General features: G+C 45.0%; 1 protein-coding gene across 5 annotated transcripts in view; it reads right to left on the reverse strand.

Annotated features, from left to right (window-relative positions):
• The window catches only part of Tbc1d8 (TBC1 domain family member 8), a 99,575-nt gene that overhangs the window by 40,490 nt on the left and 39,630 nt on the right, over nucleotides 1–19,455 (reverse strand). For 4 of the 5 annotated variants that reach the window (XR_009058761.1, XM_057794474.1, XM_057794473.1 and 1 more), the window contains exon 2: nucleotides 9,606–9,716. Coding sequence is in view for 4 of the 5 variants with exons in the window: in XM_057794474.1 (XP_057650457.1) it covers nucleotides 9,606–9,716 (111 nt within the window). In the remaining variant the exon portion in view is untranslated. Of the gene's footprint in view, nucleotides 1–9,560; nucleotides 9,717–19,455 lie in introns of all 5 variants that reach the window. The other variant, XM_057794472.1, reaches the window with a different exon arrangement.

Raw genomic sequence — 19,455 nt, forward strand, 5'->3', positions numbered from 1 at the left:
CTCTGACCTGCATGTCCCCATCCTTTCAGCACTGTGTAAGTGACAGTATCCAGAATGGCACCCTGGCATCTGGAGAGCAGGAGTCCCTTTACAAAGTTAGCTCTGCCACAGCCTGTGAGTCTGCACAGAGCTGGAGAGGGCAGGCCTTTATGTACCATCAGATGGAAACCAACCAGGACACTGAGCAAACGAAAGAAGAAACTAAAGAGGAACCATCTTTATCAGCCCTTCAGTATCCCACTATGGTTTTTCAGAAGTACTTCCTCATTCGTAAAAACAAAACAGTTGGAGGAACAGGCAAGAGGGAGAGGGGAGAGAGCTGCTGATCTGTATTCAAGATAAAAAAGGGAAATGGAAGCTCGAATATTTGTCCTGGGTCACATTTCAGATGAAAAGCAAACCAAGCTTGCAGCACAAGGTTCTCCCTGCAGTCCCCTCTGCATGCCTCTTCCCAGATGCAGGGATACAGGTGATGCTTCATTTGTTTTAAAGATTGGATTGTTTTTATTGTATGTACATGTATGTATATTGGGGCTGTGTGTGTACACTGCATGCAGTTGGCCACGGAGGCCAGAAGAGGGTGTCTGAGTCCCTAAAGCTGAAGTTACAGGCATCTGTAAGCTGTCAAACACAGATGCTGGGAACCAAATTCAGGTCATTTGCAAGAGTAGTAATTGGGCTCAACTGCTGACCATCTCTCCATCCCCTGGGATACAGGCTTTCCTGATCATGTCATCAGAGCTCCCACGAGCTAAGAATAACTCCTAACAGCTTCAACAGACAATTTAGATAACACGAATAAAACCATAGTCAAATCCCAACCCCAATATATCACTGAGGAATTAAAAGTTAAGACAGAAGTTGAAGAGGGGGCTCAGTGGTTAAAAGCACTGGTTGTTCTTCTAGGGGACCAGGGTTCTATTCCCAGACCTACAGGATGGCTCTCAACTGTCTGTAATCCCAGTTCCAGGGCATCTGACTCTTCTAATCTCCACGGACCCCAGGCACACACATATGGTATACAGCCATAAATGCAAAACATCCATACACTTAAAAGAAAAATAACGTATTTTTTTAAATGACCTGAGATAACCAGACATGGTGGCCCACTCCTTTCATCCCAGCACTTGAGAGGCAGGTGGGATCTCTGAGTTAGAGGCCAGCCAGGTCGACAGAGTAAATTCCAGCACAGCCAGAGCTACAGAGAAACCCTGTCTCAGGGGGTGAAGCGGGGAGGGGGGAGCCCGACTTCTACTCTCACAAAGCACTTCTTTGCGATGTTCATAAGAAACTCCCCAACTAAAAGAGGAAATTACTACATAAAACCCATCTCTGGGCCACAGCACGACTGAACTGCGTCTCTGTGCTTGTGAGTGGAAGTCCTCACGCATGCCTCTCTCAGCAAAGACAATCGGAGCGAGGAAACATTTCTACCCCAGGGTCTGTTTCCTACAAAAGTTGCCAAATGGCAGGGAAACTTTCCAAACGGAGTTTCCTCCACAGAGAAGCCTCGGGACTGGCTTCAGGAGCACCACAGAACAAGACAAGCTGATACACGTCCGTGACCCCAGATGATAGGCTGAGACTCACTAATAAAAAACATCCCAAATCTGAAGCTTTGAAGGAACATGCATGATGCCACAAGAAGGAAATTCCATGCCAGAAACTTGTTTTTACGGACAAAATTATTTTAAAAGATTGCACATAATTACCTTCGCTATGTATAATATGTATGTATGTATGAAATAGAGTTCTGTGTTTAGATATGGGTTCCATCCCTAAAGTATTTTTATAACATTTATGTAAATATTCCAATATAATAAAGTAATCCAAGCAGTTCAGATAAGTGGTTCTCAGCCTGTGGTTTTGAAAGCAGGATCATTGTCAGTCCCATGTAACCCTGATGTGCTGGATAAGCGGCTCTCAGCCTTCCTCACGCTGCGGTCCTCTCGTGTGTTGACGTCCACCATAGCATTAGTTCAGTTTCTACTTCTGACTGTAGTTTTGCTGTTATGAATAGTAATGTAAATGTCTGTGTTTTCTGAAGGTCTTAGGTGACCCCTGTGTGAAAGGGTCATTTGACTCCCAAGGGGGTCGCAACCCACATGCCGAGAACCACACTGTATTAGATGCTTGCTCACGGCAGAGAACAGCCCCTTAGCTGAGCCCTCTGAGACATCGCCGACACTAGCAGGGGACACACATACACACATATACACACACACGAGTAGGAGAACTCACCCTCCAAGGTGAGTCTAGTGAAAAGAGGAGAAAAAGCACACAGCACAAGGGCGTCCCAGCAACTGCTCCCATGATGCCCCTTTCTGACCACCAAGGGATTATTACCTAATAGTCACCAGGATTATCTTTCTGTGACCCTCATGTCTCAGCATCTCTTAAATTAAAAGAAGGGGGTGGGATTAGCTTGGATTATCTTTGAGCACCCCCTCCAGGTGATCTCTGTTGACAAGTTGATCTACCTGGAAGTCAGGTAAACTTTGATTTTAGGATTCAGTTTTTTGCTTTTGTTTGTTCTCCTTATATGGTTCAGACTGATCTCAAATTCATGGGATCAAATGATGCTCCTGCCTCAATCTCTTCAATAGTTAGGAATACAGGCATGTACCAACACATTCATCTCCAAAGAGATTTTTTTTTAAGCTCACTTTCAGCCTCAAAACATACTAGATCTAAAAGTGGGTCTCAGAATGCCCTTGCTATAAAACACCCACCAGCAACACACATCACAAAAGAATGCATCCTTTCAATGAAAATGTGTACACAAGCAAAATTACTTTTTAAAAAAGTACACTAACAGCTTAATGGCAGTATCTCCATGACAAAGGAACAAACATGAGTTGGCACCCCTCTTCCCACTTCTAAAGGTGAGCCCTATCTGGAAAATTCCAGCCGGTGTTGTTTCAAGGAAATGCCGCGCTACTGAAAACAAGCCTAACAACCCTGACCTCAGAGCATAAACCCAGAAAGTTCACACTTTCCTCCTGCTGGGATGCCTCCCAGATGTTCCTTGAAGCACCCTGTGAGTCCTCTGCTCGGAGAAAACGAGCTGGCACATCCTTTGCCACCTTGGCATGAAGTTCAGGAAGACACTAATCTGGTCCACCCGGGAACATTTCCTCCCCTTAATAAAATCCACTCCACAAAGACAAAGCAAACAGTGAGGCAGAACACAAGAAAGCAAAACACCAGCCACGGTCAAGGGCACGGATAAGAGACCGTGCGTCAGAAAACGCCCTGAACGTACATTCTGTCAGAGCTCGCGGCTAAGCTGGCTGCTAGCACCCCGGCGCCTGGCGTGACCCTGGCAAGTGTCCGGCTTCCTGCGCTCTGCATCTTACCCCTCCAGAGTAGGGTGTGTTGCCTCTAGCGTGCTGCTGAGAGGAATGGATGAGAAAAATAAAGGTGCTTAACAGGAGGATTAGCTCCTATGGCTCCCAACTTTTAAAAATGTGCACGTTTCAATTAGCAAGTGTTTGCACCTTTCCTTTAGTGATCTTTGAAGTTTCCAAAAGGGTATCTGTCTTCATTTTCCAAATCTAAACCATTAACTAAGTGTTCTTCAAACTACAGCAGTCCCTCTCTGTCTGCAGGGGACTGGATCCAGGGCTTCCCAAAGACACCAGAGTCCAGGGCTGCTTAGACTCCTTATCTAAGACGGTGTGGTATTTGCAGATTACTTACTCCTCCCAGATACCTTAAGTCATCCCTAGATTCCTTATAGAAAGCAAATGATACAGAATTCTCATAGCATATTTGTTTATGGAATACCAAGAAGTCTGTCCATGTCCAGTACAGATGCAAGGATTTTTGTTGTTTTGTTTTGCTGTTTTTAGTGGGTTTGTTTGTTCCATGTTGGTTGAATCTGCAGGTATGGAACACGGAGACATTAAGGCTCAGTGCATACACACCCTCAGTGAGCATGCTTCTGCCCACCCAGCTGTGCATCTAGACCCTACCTGCCCATTTCACCCAGGCCCATGGAAAGCATGCTCCTAACCCTTCCTGCTTCTCCTTCATTTCATTCAACTCCATGGAGCAGACCTGGCAAGCAAGCACGGAGACTCTGCACTTATGCATCTATGAACTCCTCAAGTCAGTTCAAGTCCAAATTAAGGTCTGGGAACGGGGCATTGTGGAAAGTCCTGTACAAGGCTAAGATGCTCCAGAGAAGAGCTCCGCGGCCCCTCTCCACTGGCTCTAGAATGGCTTCTTCCAGGAACCAGGAAAGACACAGCCCCAACCAGGCCTCGGCTGACAGTAAAAGGAGTCACCTTATTGCATAAGCAATTTGATTCTTGAAAACTGATTCTCACCAGATAACTCAGAGCCCTGCAGAAGCTCTTTCCTGTTCTTCTTTGTGTGCTTCGTAGAAATCAAACGTGAACAAACAATTCACCCAGTGTTCAAAGACACGGTGATGAATAAGATGTGCGTGGCAGCATTGTTGCAACAGCACTGAGGACCACTGAAAATTACCAGGACATGTCATGTGGAAATAAGGACAGCCAGTACAGAGGACAGCGTGACCCGGATGGCCTGGACTTCAAGTGCAGGACAAGATTGAGAGCACCAGACACCGCAATGACAGGGATGCCTCATCCTTACAGGGAGAGCCCCAAAGCTTGCCACAGCATAGGAATCCACTCAGCAAGGTCCAGACCCTCACTCAGCGTTTCTCAACCTGTGGGATATTTCACAAGGATCACATATCAGATATTTACATTACGATTTCTAATTACAGTTATGAAGTAGCAATAAAAATAATTTTATGGTTGGGGGTCACCATAACATGAGGAACTGTATTAAAGGATTACAGCATGAGGAAGGTTGAGACCCAATGTTCCAACCTGCTCCTCTCCACTTGACCAGGGATTAGCTCCTGGTATTCTGCCCTCCTCATTCGGTGCCTCGTGTCCTCGTCCTACTCATGGGCCAACTGCTAGATGTCTAATTCCAAAAAGAAAGCTGTCATACCCTGGATTACCATCCCGAAATTCTGACATGCGATGACGTAAACAGACCAAGAACACACGATGACATGAATGAACCCAGAAGACATTACAAGCCGCTTTCAAAAGGATGCATCATGCATGAGATGTGAGTCAAATCCAGAGATAGATAACAGAATGGTGGTGGCCAGAGGCATGTGGCAGGAAGGTCCGGAAGTAGTTGTCTCTTCTGGATGGTGATTCAGCTAGGAAGGAACAATGACGAGTCTGAAGGATCAGCAGTGGCCACGAAAAGCAGTGCATCTGAAGTACACCATTATAAACAGAGCCCCGGTGGGAACACAGCTCAGGGGTGCATGCTGGCTCAGCACGTGCCAATCCTGGGCTGGCTCCCCTCCCAACAAAGGAAAAGGTTATGATAACGAACTGTTACCGATATTTCCCAGCATTTCTTCCCTAGCTTAGACAGATCACCTCCAGCCTCATCCGTCTAGGCAAGGGTGACACACCAAGTTACACACCTTTTTCAGTTTTTCCCTCCCAGCAATTACTGACTCTCCTCCCCACGTCTACTCTGCATTCTTTGTGAAGGACAGTGTAGCCCAATGAGAGTTTCCGACTTTGTATTTTGAGGCAGGAGTTCACCTGCATTGTCCAGGCAGAACCTGAGCTTGCAATCCTCCTGGCTTCAACTCCTGAGTACCTAAGATTACAGGCCTGTGCCACCAAGCTCAGCAAAACATTTTTTTTAAGATTCCTAACTTCTGCCTTCTGAGGTCTACCTGTTTAACAAGGAGACCTGTGACGTGCCCCAGAACGCCTGTTTTCTGACGTCTTGAAGCGTTTTTATTGCTGTAGCAAACACCATGACCAAAAGGCAAGTTTGAGAAGAGAGGGTTAATTTGGATTCACACAGATAGCAATCCGACATGGAAGGGTCAGTGTAGGAACCTGAAGGCAGGAACTGAAGCAAAGGCCATGGAGGAGCACGCCTACTGGCTTACTCAGCTTTCTTACAGAACTCAGGACCACCAGCCCAGGGATAGCCCCACCCACAATGGGCTGGGCCTTCCCACATCAATCACTAATTAAGAACATGCAATGCAGCCTGAGGGTCCCTCCTCTGATAACTCCAGCTTGTGTCAAAGTGTCAGAAAACCAGCCAGCACACCTGACTTACCAGAAAGGGCCCAAGTCTCATTTGAAATGACCAGTGGGGCTGCAACCAACACCTAAGCTGGAACTCCTGCGAGTCAGAAATGCCCTTCACGCAGTGACCCACCGAGCCTGGCCTGCCATCAGTGTGCTGGTACGCTCCCACCAGCCCTTGGACCACCAAATCTCTAGGAAAGTACACAGCAGAGCTGCTGTCCGGCTGTGCTTCAGATAAAGACAAAATTCTTCGTCCAAGGCCACGTGAACCCGCGTCACCTCACAGAGGAGCCTGAGTCCCCCTCTTCCCAACTCTTTCACCTGGTGGTGACATACTCAGTGTTGTCATGGGCATCGGAAGGTCACTGTCCAGAAAGACTCTCAGTGTTAGCATATCCATGAGGGAGGCAGACAAGAAACAAGAAACGCCAGTGGTGGGAGAGCGTCGGAACACACAGAAGCAGGCGACTGTTGCTAAGGAAGGGAATATCTGGTTTCTGACCGGGAGAGCTGGGCCCATTTCTGTCTGCAACTTCCCCAACAATTAGGCGTCTCTCCTGCAAGAACGGACTTCAGCTCCCTAGTCACAGAAGTTGCTTGTCTTTCTAGAGTCTTACGGTTGCTTGGTCCATGCTGTTAAAACAGTATCCTGTCTCTGTCCGGAACCTTGATGATCTTCAGATCTTTTGCCAAGTAAAATAACTGACCCAGGAGACAATCTACCCATCTCCTTTGACCTCCGCCTCAAAAGAGTAAGAAAACTCTTAAAGGCTCCGCTTAGCCTTGTCAGTCCACTGTGTGACAGTCACACTTAAGTGAGGATCTGGATTGTTCCTACATACTGCTCTTCCCGGTTGGACACAGACACTTCCTACAGCATTCTTCACAGACCTCGAAAGAACAGTACTCAACTTCATATGGAAAAGCAAAAAACCCAGGATAGCCAAAAAAAAAAAAAAAAAAAAAAAAAAAAACCTGTAGAATAAAAGAACTTTTGGAGGCATCACAAGAGCTACAGTACTGAAAACAGCCTGATATTGGCATAAAAACAGACAAGAGGACCAATGGAACTGAACTGAAGACCCAGGTATTAACCCACACACCTTTGAACACCTGATTTTTGTCAAAGAAGCAAAAAATATCAAAAGGAAAAAAGAAAACATTTAACAAATGGTGCTGGCGTAACTGGATACTAACATGTAGAAGAATGAAAATAGATCCATATCTATCACCATGCACAAAACAAGTCCAAATGGAACAAAGCCACACTGAACCTCAAAGAAAAGGTAGGAAACTCTTATGTTTAATCCCAGCACTTGGGCAGGGGTGAGGAGTGGAGGATAAAGTCAGCTGATTTAGTCTACAGAGAGTTCCAGGCCAGCCAGACTACTCAGTGAAACTCTAGTCCGGTGGTTCCCAACCTTCCTAATTCTGTGACCCTTTAGTACACTTCCTCATGTTGTGGTGACCCCCAACCACAAAACTCTTTTTGTTGCTACTTCATAACTGTAATTTTGTTACTGTTCCAAACTGTAATAAAAACATCTGTGTTTTCCAAGGGCCTTAGGTGACCCTGTGAAAGGGTCATTCAACCCCCAAGGGTTAAGTGCTGCTGTAGTCCCCCAGGAAAGAAATGAAACAAAATAGGGGTTCCAGGATGGGAAACGTCATACCTGACTGTAAGTATTACACCAGCACAAAGACCTGAGACAAACAATAACAGGAAATACAGGAGCCGGGGAGAGAACCGGCTCCATGGATAAAGTACCGGCTGCACAACCGTGAGAACCTGAGCTCAGATCACCAGCATCCACACAAAGGCGAGGTACAACAGCATCTGCAACCTCTAAGCTAGAATCCAGCAGAGACGGGCAGATCCTTAGGACTCACTGGCCAGCCAGTCGAGCTTAGGCAGAGAGTACCAGGTTCAGTGAGAGACCAAGTCTCAAAAGCACACGGTATCATCCTCTGGCCTTCGTACATACTATGCAAAGAACCACACCACACCTACATACATGTGTCAGAAAATAATAATGGAGTATCGTTGTAGGTCTGGATGGGGCTTGCAATATCAACAGTTCGTTTTTAGTGAGGAGAAGCAGAAGGGATAATATGCTGGTACTCTTGTCCCATAAGGTGACAGAATACTGTCACTGTCTTTCAAACACTGCAACTCTAGCTTCCTACTGTTAAACAAAGTCCCTGGCCTTAACCTGACATGAACCTTTTTGAAAAAACAATCTCTAGTCTAAACATCTGGAAGTCTTGTTCCTCTTTAGTTTTTTTGCCTATTGAAACTAACTAAATGCAACATTTTCTTTATAAAATGGCATTGTCAGATAAGCCGGCTTTTATAAAATTATATGTATCCACTTTTGTAACCATCCTTGTTGGACCCACTAGAAAGCTGATGAGAAAATGTCCATTGGTGTAACCAGAAGGTATTCAGGATGGCTAGAGTTTGAGGCAACAGATACCTTAGTAGTGCTGAAAGGTGATTACTTTATAGATCATTTTTTAATTGGAACAACCTGCCCTAGTTATAAAAAAAATGGCAGACAAGAGCATGCCCAGGTGTTAACAGTGTTCAGGATGGGATAGCAGATGGGAATGAGAAGTTTCTCCAAACTTCTGCTTTTTGCAAAGGAAAAGCCCAGCACGGCTGTTGAACAGGAGCAATGAGCAAAGTTTACTGTACCCAGTGCAAAGCTAGAGACACTATGTCCAGGGGCACACAGAGACCGAAGGTTAACACTGACTCTAGCATTCAAAGAAAAAGGCTCTCGGGTGGTATTTCTTATTTTTTAAATATATTACTCATATAGAATAAAACAGACATTAGGCTTCATTGACACAGTGTTTCTTGGGGTGTGACAGCTCCATTTGGGACGCCCCTAGGGGCTCAATGCAACACCAGGAAGAACAGGACCTCAAGTCCTGTCCTGAGGAGTGAGGTGTTTTCCAAATTCCCTCGGCACACGGGGGAGTCATGTTCTTCTTTTGTGTCTAGCTCCCCCCGTTGTGTGAAACGAGAGAATGCTGTTCAAATCAGATAGAGCCCTCAGACTTCGCCTGTGTCAGTACAGTGGGTGTGCACACCCGGGCACACACAGGTCAGAGCAAGACTACAAAGAAAACAGCTCACCTCAAATGGAGCTATAGTCGTGCTCCGGGACCTCTCGGAACCTGGCACACCCAGACTCGCAGCATTTACATACTATGGTAGTTAAAAGCAGAGACATGAAGGATAAGGGAAAAAACAAAAACCAGGAAACGGGAGGCAGTGGATAAAGAGGGAGAGAAGTAGGTGCAGGAGAAGAGGAAGAAGAGAGGACTGTGGAAGGCTCCAGGGTGTTACCGTTCAAACGTCACTGACATGCAGACACTCGCATGCTTGGCTGGTTAGGTTTGGAACATTCCACCTGGAACAAAACTCACCAGTGGCTATGGCCCAGTAAATGTCTGATCCAGTCAGTAACTCACCACATGCTATGGGAGAATAAACCTGGGACCCGGGGACTTGAAGCAGGATCCGAAACGGAGCAACGCGTGCACTGGAATCCAGGACCGCATCCAGAGCGCCCACAAGGCGACCTTAAAAGGGAGACAGAAGAAAGGACACTTGTGAGTCCAGGGCAGACCAGGCCAGGCAGCCGGCACACATCCTCCTGCTCCCGTGCGTGGGAGCTGTGGTGGTCTGAATGAGAATGGTCCTGTTCTGAGTGCAGTTTCTGTTGCTGTAATAAAACTCCATGACCTAAGCAACCTGGGGAGGAAAGGGTTATTTAGCTTACACTTCCATATCACAAGTCATCATCAAAGGAAGTCAGTAACTCAGGGCAGGAACCTAGAGGCAGGAGCCAATGCAGAGGCCATGGAAGCATGCTGCCTACTGGCTGCTCTTTCACCATTATCCTCTCCTGGGCTCTCTTCAAGGTGCCAAGCCTCAACTTCTCCGTATGATCCCTTCAATCCTAGGCCTTTAAGCTGCTACAGAGGCTGCACCTTCATCAATGGACTCTCCGGGTCTCTCATAGTGCTAAGCCCCAGCTGCTCTCCACAACCCCTTCATGCCTTCACCAGTACCACCTGGGGACTGCTTACATATTACCAAGACCAGCTGTCAGCACAAGGAACAACCTCGGCCACTTCATTAACAGAGTCTCAGTGCACTGACTCTGAAGAATCACTTCCCAGATGGCTTTGCCTCAGTGATGCTGCTCTCTTCTTAATCACCGCTAAATTCTCAGTTCCAACTGACCAGAATCAACTGTCCCAGCAAAGCAGAGGTTTTACTTTAGTAATTCTGGTCTCTTATTAAGCCCATTCTTCAAGCTGCAGCTGACCAGAACCACAGATTCTTCACATAAATGGTCTGGTAGAGTCTTTGCTTCCGTCTGAAACTTCACAGGCCGAGTCTTCATCCTCTGCATTTCTCTCCACACTCTTTTCTCCTACAGAACAGCGCACCGAGCTTTGAACACTCAGTGGCCCTTCTCACCCAGAGTTCCATGGTTCTTCCTGCTGGCGGTCTCTCAGCCTGCTACCTGCAGACAGAGACACAGGCTCTCAGCTACTGATCCTGCACCACAGCTGCCTGACTGTTGCCATGCTCCCTGCCCTGATGGCCATGGACTCTAGTCCCCTGGCACTATAAGCCCCCAATAAACTCTGCCTTGGTCATGGTGTCTTAACACAACAACAGAAAAGTGACTAAGACAGGAGCAGTCACAAGCAAGGAGCCTCAGGTCACATTCCTGGACTCTCACAAAAGACTCCCATTTCCCCAGCATCTGGAGTCTACCTGCATCAGCTACAGCAACAAGACCTGGGAAAAAGAGCAGAGTCCCACAAGTCAGATTTCTAATTCAAACCTGGCGTATGTGATTTAAAGTGCTTAAACTTCTGGTGTTTCTGGTCTCCTTATTTGAAAAAAAAAAGAATAACTTGTATAGTACAGCACCACCTTGTATAGAATAGAATAACACTACCCGGTAAAAGTAATTGAGAGAATTACATGAGTTTCATGTCTGTTACTTGAAGTGCTGCCTGGACCACAAAAAGCACTGTGTTAAGTATTGTTCCTGCTACTGCTTTATCCTGGGCCTCATCCCAAATACTGAATGTTACCTCTACCTGCTCCAGAAATACGCAGTGAGGAAAATCTATCAAGTCCTTCACAGATTGGGAGTCACATGCACACATACACACACACCTATGTGATATATGATGAACATATATGTGTGATATACATAATATACACATGTAAGGTGTACATATCATGATATACATTATATTATATTCGTGATATTTATTATATGCATATTTGTGTGATGCGCTGAAAACATGTATGACAGACATGTGTGACATACATGATATGTGATATACATAACATATGCATGTAACACATGTATGATGTACATGTATGTGCTATACACATGGTGTGCTATGTATGGTACACATGTGTATGTGTGTCTAGATATAGATATATGATACAAAGAAAGGATTGGCTTTCTGCTATGATGGACATGCCCTGAACTGAAGGTGGACAACTGCATTTGCTCCCACCTAACGGTCTGTTCCTACATGGGAACAAGCCTGGGGAGACTCTTACTGACCACACCAAGCTACTTCACGTCAGGTAGACCGCACCACCCGGGAGAGCACCACTCATGCCCTGGGGGCTCACTGCAAGCTGTAGCTGCCCACCACTGCCCAGTATCCCATGAGGACTGTAGCACCTATCCAGGGGAAGGTTCAAATTCAAAACTCCAATTCCACAGATCGACTCTATACCATTACATAGAGAAAAAACACCGACTCTAACCCTCAGATGTGGAGACCCATCTGTACTATATCCTTTTCTGTAACAGGTCACTTCAGGGTCAAGTGGTGTATTTACCCATTTTCTGTGACATCTTTTCAAATTTAAATAAAAACTTACTAGAAAAGCCAGATATAGTGGCACATGCTTTAATCCCAGCACTTGGGAGGCAGAAGCAGGCAGATCTCTAAGTCCAAGGCCAGACTTAGTCTACATAGTGAGTTATAGGACAGCTGGAGTTACATGGTGGGACCCTGTCTCAAAAAAAAAAAACTAAATATATAGATGACTATGTGAATGCACACAGATGTGTGCATAGGTACATATATATTTAATTTGTGCACATATATTTTTGTACAAATGTATATATACATTTAAGACTTCCATTTGTATTCACATATACAATCAACACTTAGAAAAGTGGGCTCTACACCATCACTTCTGACTACAATCTACTCCTACAGTATTCTTCCCACAAAGTCTGCAACCTGCAGCTACACCAAACCCAACACTGAGAAAATTCTTTGAGCAAGCTCAGTCTAACGCCTAACTTACCATCCTCCTGCCTCAGCCCTCTGAGTAAGGATTACAGATGTGCCCCCACCAAGTTTGGCTTTTATGACTCTTAGCATGTTTACTTATCCATGCAAGATAACCTTCCTGGCAGATGTCCTCCTCATGCTACCCAGCCTCCAACTGTTCCGCCCTCACTTAACCTTCTCCGGGAGAAGGATAAAGGCACAATACTGTATAGCCAGAACTACTCTCGCTACAAAGAAACCCACGTGGCTGTCTGAGGGAGCAGGGCCTCTCTGGATAGGAGGTCCGATCAGCAGCTGTTAGGCAGGAGGGCTAAAGGTGTGTTTGCAAAAGACTACTGAGCTAAGACATTTGTCTAGCAAAGATGGGCTGGGATAGAGAGGCCTAAGAAAAATTAGAAAGGAGCTCAATGACCCATCCACCCAACCCACACAGACCCTTGGAACCTTCAAGTTTGATAGAGAACCATTCTTTGTTTGACGGTGCTGAGGATTAAATCCAGTACTTTGTGCACAAGAGGCAAGCACTTAGCACTCAGCTATCACCCCAGGCACCTGAGGGACTCAGGGAGCCGTGGAGACGAGAATGGAGGGGAGGTGGGTACCAACTCAGAGAAAGCAGGGATTTTTTTTTTTTTTTTGGACTGTAAAGAGTGGTTACTTCCCCCTATAAGATTCAGGTGCTTTTGAAAGGTCAGTGTCTTACATAACCCTAGCCTCTTCAACTAGTTGGACAGTGGGGAAGGCTGTGTGAAGAAAGCCACAAGGGGACTTCCACCCTTGGCTCAACCATGTAGAGCCTGGAAGTCATCCCATCCACGCAAGAAAAAGCTGAGCAGCCTGAGAAGGGGGGACTTTTCCTCAGCTCACCAGAGAACTGAGGTCACGGATCAAACCACAATCACCAAATCTAGAGACATCCAGGAGAATCCAGAGTCACAGACGGGGATGATTTCCTCGGTAAAGCCACTGACTGCAGGAACAACCAAAAAGCGAGGTTGGTAAAATGCTACATGGGGATTGAGTGCATAAAGGCAAATCCCAAGACTATGGTTTCAAGGGAACCCTCTGAGCTGCATGGGCTTTAACATCAGGCACCCACCAGGCTGGGAAGGTATAGAGTAACACTATGCAATGGCCTCTACACAGTCTCCTCATCTGTTGAGACCATTTGGAGTCCTGGCCTCCAGCTGCTCTTCCCTGCTAGTGATCTTTACTTTCCTTCTGATTTGAGTTACTGAAAGCTGTGTCAAAGTTGTTTACCAGCTCTGCTTCACGAGCGCGTGTTGCCTTGGTCTTGAGGATCAGAGGTTTTCACCTGTTTGGCCCACCTGACTGTGTTGGGTATATAAGCCTCCGTGATGCTACTGAATAAAAGGGCTTCTAACCAGTGACTAGAGCTCTGTCTGTGTGTCTTTGTGTGTTTCAATCTCCAGCCCCTTGCTCTAAGCTCGCAAACTGTATGGTAGCGCATAGAGGGCAGACAGGCGTTGTGCGCTGCACTCATCAAAATCCTGGACTTCCACGGAGGAGTGGCCAGAACCTTATCCAAGCTAGGGAAGAGCACTGGCCAAGTCCTACATTTCCTCATTTCCTCTGGCTTTTCTGTCCTCAAAGACGGACAAGCGTGACCAAGAAACATTCGTGAAGATCACAGGCCCATCACACTGCAATTTGCCGGTATGATCACAGAACCAACTCCCAAAAACCCCTAGCACAGTGATGCTACATGAGAGGGTAAAGCACTAAGACTCACACTGTCTGAAAAAAATCTTTAAAGGAACCCAAAAACGGAAGGGCATCAGAATGAGCACTTCAGAGGAATGTCAAAGTCCTGGTGTCTACAGTGGTAGCCAACTTTCAAATATGCTCCGATCCAGCCAGGGCATTGATGACACCTTCAGTTCCTCGTATCCAATGCAGTGTGACTGGCTTTCACATAGTGACTGTTGGCAGGAAAGTAAACAGTCTCAGAGAGAAAGCACGATCGCTGAGATGCTGACCGTGCTGATACAGATGGGGAGTTTGTAATAATCCTATTTAACAGGTTAATAACCCTTCTAATGGAAAGGCAAGGGCAGGCAGGAAATTTAAATGGAGAGAGAACTCCAAGAATGAATTGAAAAGCCAACCTGCAAATCCACACCCAGAGAGACCCATTATCCTTCGGAACAGAAAGAAGCACATAAAGCAGCACAAGCCTGTAATCTAGCACAGCAGCAGGGGCACGAGCTCACGTAAAAGCAAACACCAGCAGTGGAGGCAGGGGAGGCTGCAGTCAGAATGTATTGCAGGAGAGAAGAATAAAAAGAGTCAGGCGGTGGTGGCGCACGCCTTTAATCCCAGCACTCGGGAGGCAGAGACAGGCGGATCTCTGAGTTCGAGGCCAGCCTGGTCTACAAGAGCTAGTTCCAGGACAGGAACCAAAAAGCTACGGAGAAACCCTGTCTCGAAAAATCAAAAATAAATAGAAAGAAAGAAAGAAAGAAAGAAAGAAAGAAAGAAAGAAAGAAAGAAAGAAAGAAAGAAAGAAAGAGCTGACCTCAAACTCGCTGTATTGCCTGGGCTGACCTTGCTGCACCCTCCGCGTCTCTTCCTTCTACCTCCAAGCACTGAGGATTTGGGTTGTGTGCCACCACATGCAGCTTAATGTTTACTAACACTACGAACTACAAACACCAGGCAAGGCATGTTCACTAACAGGAGCGTGGCCGGAAGGAAGAAAAGAATGTGGCGCACACGCAAAATGGGGTTTTAGTCAGTCAAAAAATCAATTTATGACTTTATGTGTTTCTGGTCTAAATATACCAACTAAAATGGATTTCAAAAGCCATGGAAAGCTAAATCTTGTCATTTGCAGAATAATGGATGGGACCTGAGATCATTCAGCAAACTAAGCCAGTTTCAGAAAGATAGACATGATTTTTCTCTCATATGCCAAATCTAAATTGTGTGTGTGTGTGTGTGTGTGTGTGTGTAAGAGGCTTCTATTTGAGAAAAGGGAAGGGGAGGAGGAGGAGGCAAGGGCTGATAAAGAAAGCAAACATGGCCAAAGTACAATACACTTGTATGAAAGTAACGATGGAAACATCACACCAATTGTACAATGAATAGATACAAATGCAACATTTTAAAATTTTTAAAAGAAGTTTCAATTTTTAAATACTAGGATAAGGAAGGTAAGCATACCAAGAGATACTAGACTAACACCAGTTAAAACTGAGCAGATGCGTTAATTTTAGACAAAACAGATTTCATAACAGGAAACACTATCAGGGTTAAAAGAGGCATTGTGTAACACTGAAGGTTTCTGAAGGACTGTACACCAGTCATTAACATGAATTACCTAACAGTACATCTACATCCTTTTGACCAGAGTGGTAAACTTCAGGGAAAACAGAGGAGTCTAGCATCCTAGTTGGAACTTCAATAACCATCTCCTAATAACTGGCAGACCGAGCCTTCAGAAAAGCACTGAGTCCACATTTACCCCAAACAGTATCCAGTCACAGAATCTAATCTGTGTTTATGGACCCCTTCATGGGCACCAGACAGTGCATCTCTAGTGTACGGTGGCAGGTACCAAGATGAACCTAAAACAAATCCTGTCTGAAACAGAGATCACACAAGCACACCCTCAAACCACAAAGGAATTACACGAGAAGCCAAGGAACAGAAAGCAAGCTGGGAATTTCCCCAAAATTTAGAAATTAAACAACTTCAAATAATACAGGTCAAATAAAAAAAAACAAAACCCTCATGAGATTTTTTTAAAATATTTTAACCACATGGAAGTGAGGTTTTACAAATTAGACAAATGTGTAGGATAGAGCAAAAGGATTGCTTGGGGAGATTACAACATCAAGTACATAAGTTAGGACAATACAAAGACCTGGAACCAATAACCTAAGCCAGTACATTAGAAAGCCAAAGAGCAATCTGATCCTAATGCAAAAGAAAAATCAAAGCTGGAGTCAATAAAAGCTAAAAGATAGAGAAGAAAATAACACTAAAAGATCAATGAAAATTGGCAAAGCCCTACCTAGGGTAACCAGGGAAAGAAGAAAAGGACAAGTTACCAATACTAAAAAGGGACAGAAGGCAGGGGATGTAGAGTGTCTGCCCGGCATGATAAGAGCCTGGGCTCTGATTCCCAGCATGGCATAAGTTGGGTGTGAGGCTGCCAACTTATAATCCCAGTGCTCCATAGGTGGAGGAGGATCAGGAACCTGGGTCATCCTTGGCTAAGGAAGTGTTCAACACAGCCAAGATGCTGAGATCCTCCTGGGAGGAGGAATTAGAGCTAATACCCAAGGGTTTTAACCATAAGGAGATACTGTAAATAATTGTATGCCTCTAAATTCAATAAGTTATACAAAAGGGCACAATCCTTTAAGGAAATGAACTACCACAACTCAAGGAATAGTGAGTCATTTGAACAGACCTTTATCTAGTAAAGAAACCAAATCAATAGCAATAGCCTGATAAATTATCCAACGCAAATGTGTTCGCCAGCAAATACTACTAAACCTTAAGAGGCAGTGATGGCATTCCCCGCTATCTCTTCAGAAACCACTCTTCTAGCGCATTCGACTGTGACAGGAACCCTGCATTCCTGAAACAACCAAACTGATGGAGCCACTGAAAAAAGAAAGCTACCGTATCTAACCCTTGCAGAAAGTCATCAACAAAACATCAGCAAAAAAGAATCCAACATCATATAACATGAATTAAACTCTATGGGCAATTGTGACTCACTCGGTATACAAGGATAATACATTAGAAAAAATATCATCAAGGTAAAATTCTTGTGCCAATTGGTACAGGAAAAGTATTTGAAAAAAAGATCTAGCACTCACTCATGATTAATTAAAACAAAAACCAACCACCAAGGAGTTGAAATTTTCTATGATCTGGAAATCTCTCTCAACATACAAACAGAGCACCCTACAGTTATCATACTGAATGGTAAGAAACCGAACATGTCCCTGGACAATGAAGGATGAGGTAAGGACGCTTTTTACACATCATTCCCACTTAGCAACATACTGAAAGTCCTAACTGACACAGCAAGACAAAAAAAAAAAAAAGGAAATAAAGCGTGCACAGATAGGGAAGAGAGAAATAAAACTTGGTTCACAGATGACATGTTTGCTCAACAAAACAAAAACCTTAAGGAATAACCAAAAGTATAGTACTTGCAAGATACCATGTTACCCTATGACAACTCCTTTTCTGTGTGCCAGCAATGAATGCCGAGACTCTGAAGAAAAACAAAAACAAAGTAAGTCACTACGGACAACAGTAAAAGGCACTTTTTTCCAGCACAAGCTTAACTAATATGCACAGATCTACATGCATAACATTACAAAATGCTGAGGAAGAGGAGCCAAAAAAAATGTCAATGGGAGACACCGGAACTATTGTGGTCGTGGAGATTCAACTCAACACGAGTAAAAATCCCAGCGTGCTACTTCATAAATATTGACAACTGAAGGAAAAGCAAGGGCCAACAAACTCTGGAGAACAGATTTAAGATGATTCAAAGCTGTTCTGCAGAGCTATGATGGTCAAGCCCTTACCCAGGCCAGTAGGAGAGAACAGACCCTCACAGATGCAATCAATCACCCGTCCGATCTTTGACAAGGGAGCAAAGGCAACTTGGTGGGAAAAGTGTTTTCAGCAGCTGGTGCTTAACTGAAAGAAATAACCTAGACAACAGACTTTACATCAGTGACAAATATTAACTCAATAGCCTACTACAGTGTGAAGTATGAAGAATAAGCCATAGCCGGGCGGTGGTGGCGCATGCCTTTAATCCCAGCACTCGGGAGGCAGAGGCAGGAGGATCTCTGTGAGTTCGAGACCAGCCTGGTCTACAAGAGCTAGTTCCAGGACAGGCTCCAAAAACCACAGAGAAACCTTGTCTCGAAAAAAACCAAAAGAAAAAAAAAAAAAAAAAGAATAAGCCATAGAAGTTCCAGATGAGAACACAGACCACCTAGATGGCCTCAAGTGTGACCAATCCTCACTGGTTTTTAAGGAAAAACAATCTAACTGTGTAAGTGATCTGGGACCCATCTCACTGAAGTGGGCAAGGAGAGCCACATTCACATGTAACTGGACATAAACTGAGTCTAAAACAAGAAACACAAAGAAATACATGTATGTATGTACGTACTTCATGGAGTACAGCTTAACAATCCTGGCACTACTACACACAGCTACTACAAATGAAGCATCAAGGAAGATGCTTAGACTTGACAAAGGAATGCCCACGTATCTAACTGTACAGCACCATCTCTAATTCCAAGGATATTTCTATTTCTGGACATAATGCTGAGGATATTTCCAGAAGAAACTGGTGTTTCAATCAATACATTAAGATGATCCACCCTGAACCTAGGAGGACATCGTCCAATCACATCAACGAGGGCAGAAGAAAAGTGAATTCCGCAGGCAGTGATGGTGCACGCCTTTAATCCCAGCACTCGGAAGCAGAGGCAGGCAGATCTCTGTGAGTTTGAGGCCAGCCTGGTCTTCACAATGAGTTCCAGGACATCCAGAACTGTTACATAGAGAAACCTGTCTCGGAAAATCAAGAAAAAGAAAAGTGAATTCTATCTTTTCTCAAGCTACGCTGCCCTCTTCCTCTTGGACTCCTTCACACTCCGAGACTTACTCACTGGCATCTCACCCCAGGCTCTCAGTTACATCGTGAGTTTCTCTAGTTGTCCAACTTATAGATGACCTGTCCCGTGAATTCTCAGTCTTCACAATCACATCAATCCCTGCTGAATGGAGAGGGTCCCTTTGTTCCGGCCGCCCAGCTAGCTTACACCCAAAATAATCACACAGACTGTATTAATTAAAACACTGCTTGGCCATTAGCTCTAGCCTCCTATTGGCTAACTCTCACATTTTGATTTAACCCATTTCTATTAATCTGTGTATCACCACATGTTTGTGG

Source organism: Chionomys nivalis, chromosome 19, assembly GCF_950005125.1.
Source record: "Chionomys nivalis chromosome 19, mChiNiv1.1, whole genome shotgun sequence".
NCBI classification, from domain to species: Eukaryota; Metazoa; Chordata; class Mammalia; order Rodentia; family Cricetidae; genus Chionomys; species Chionomys nivalis.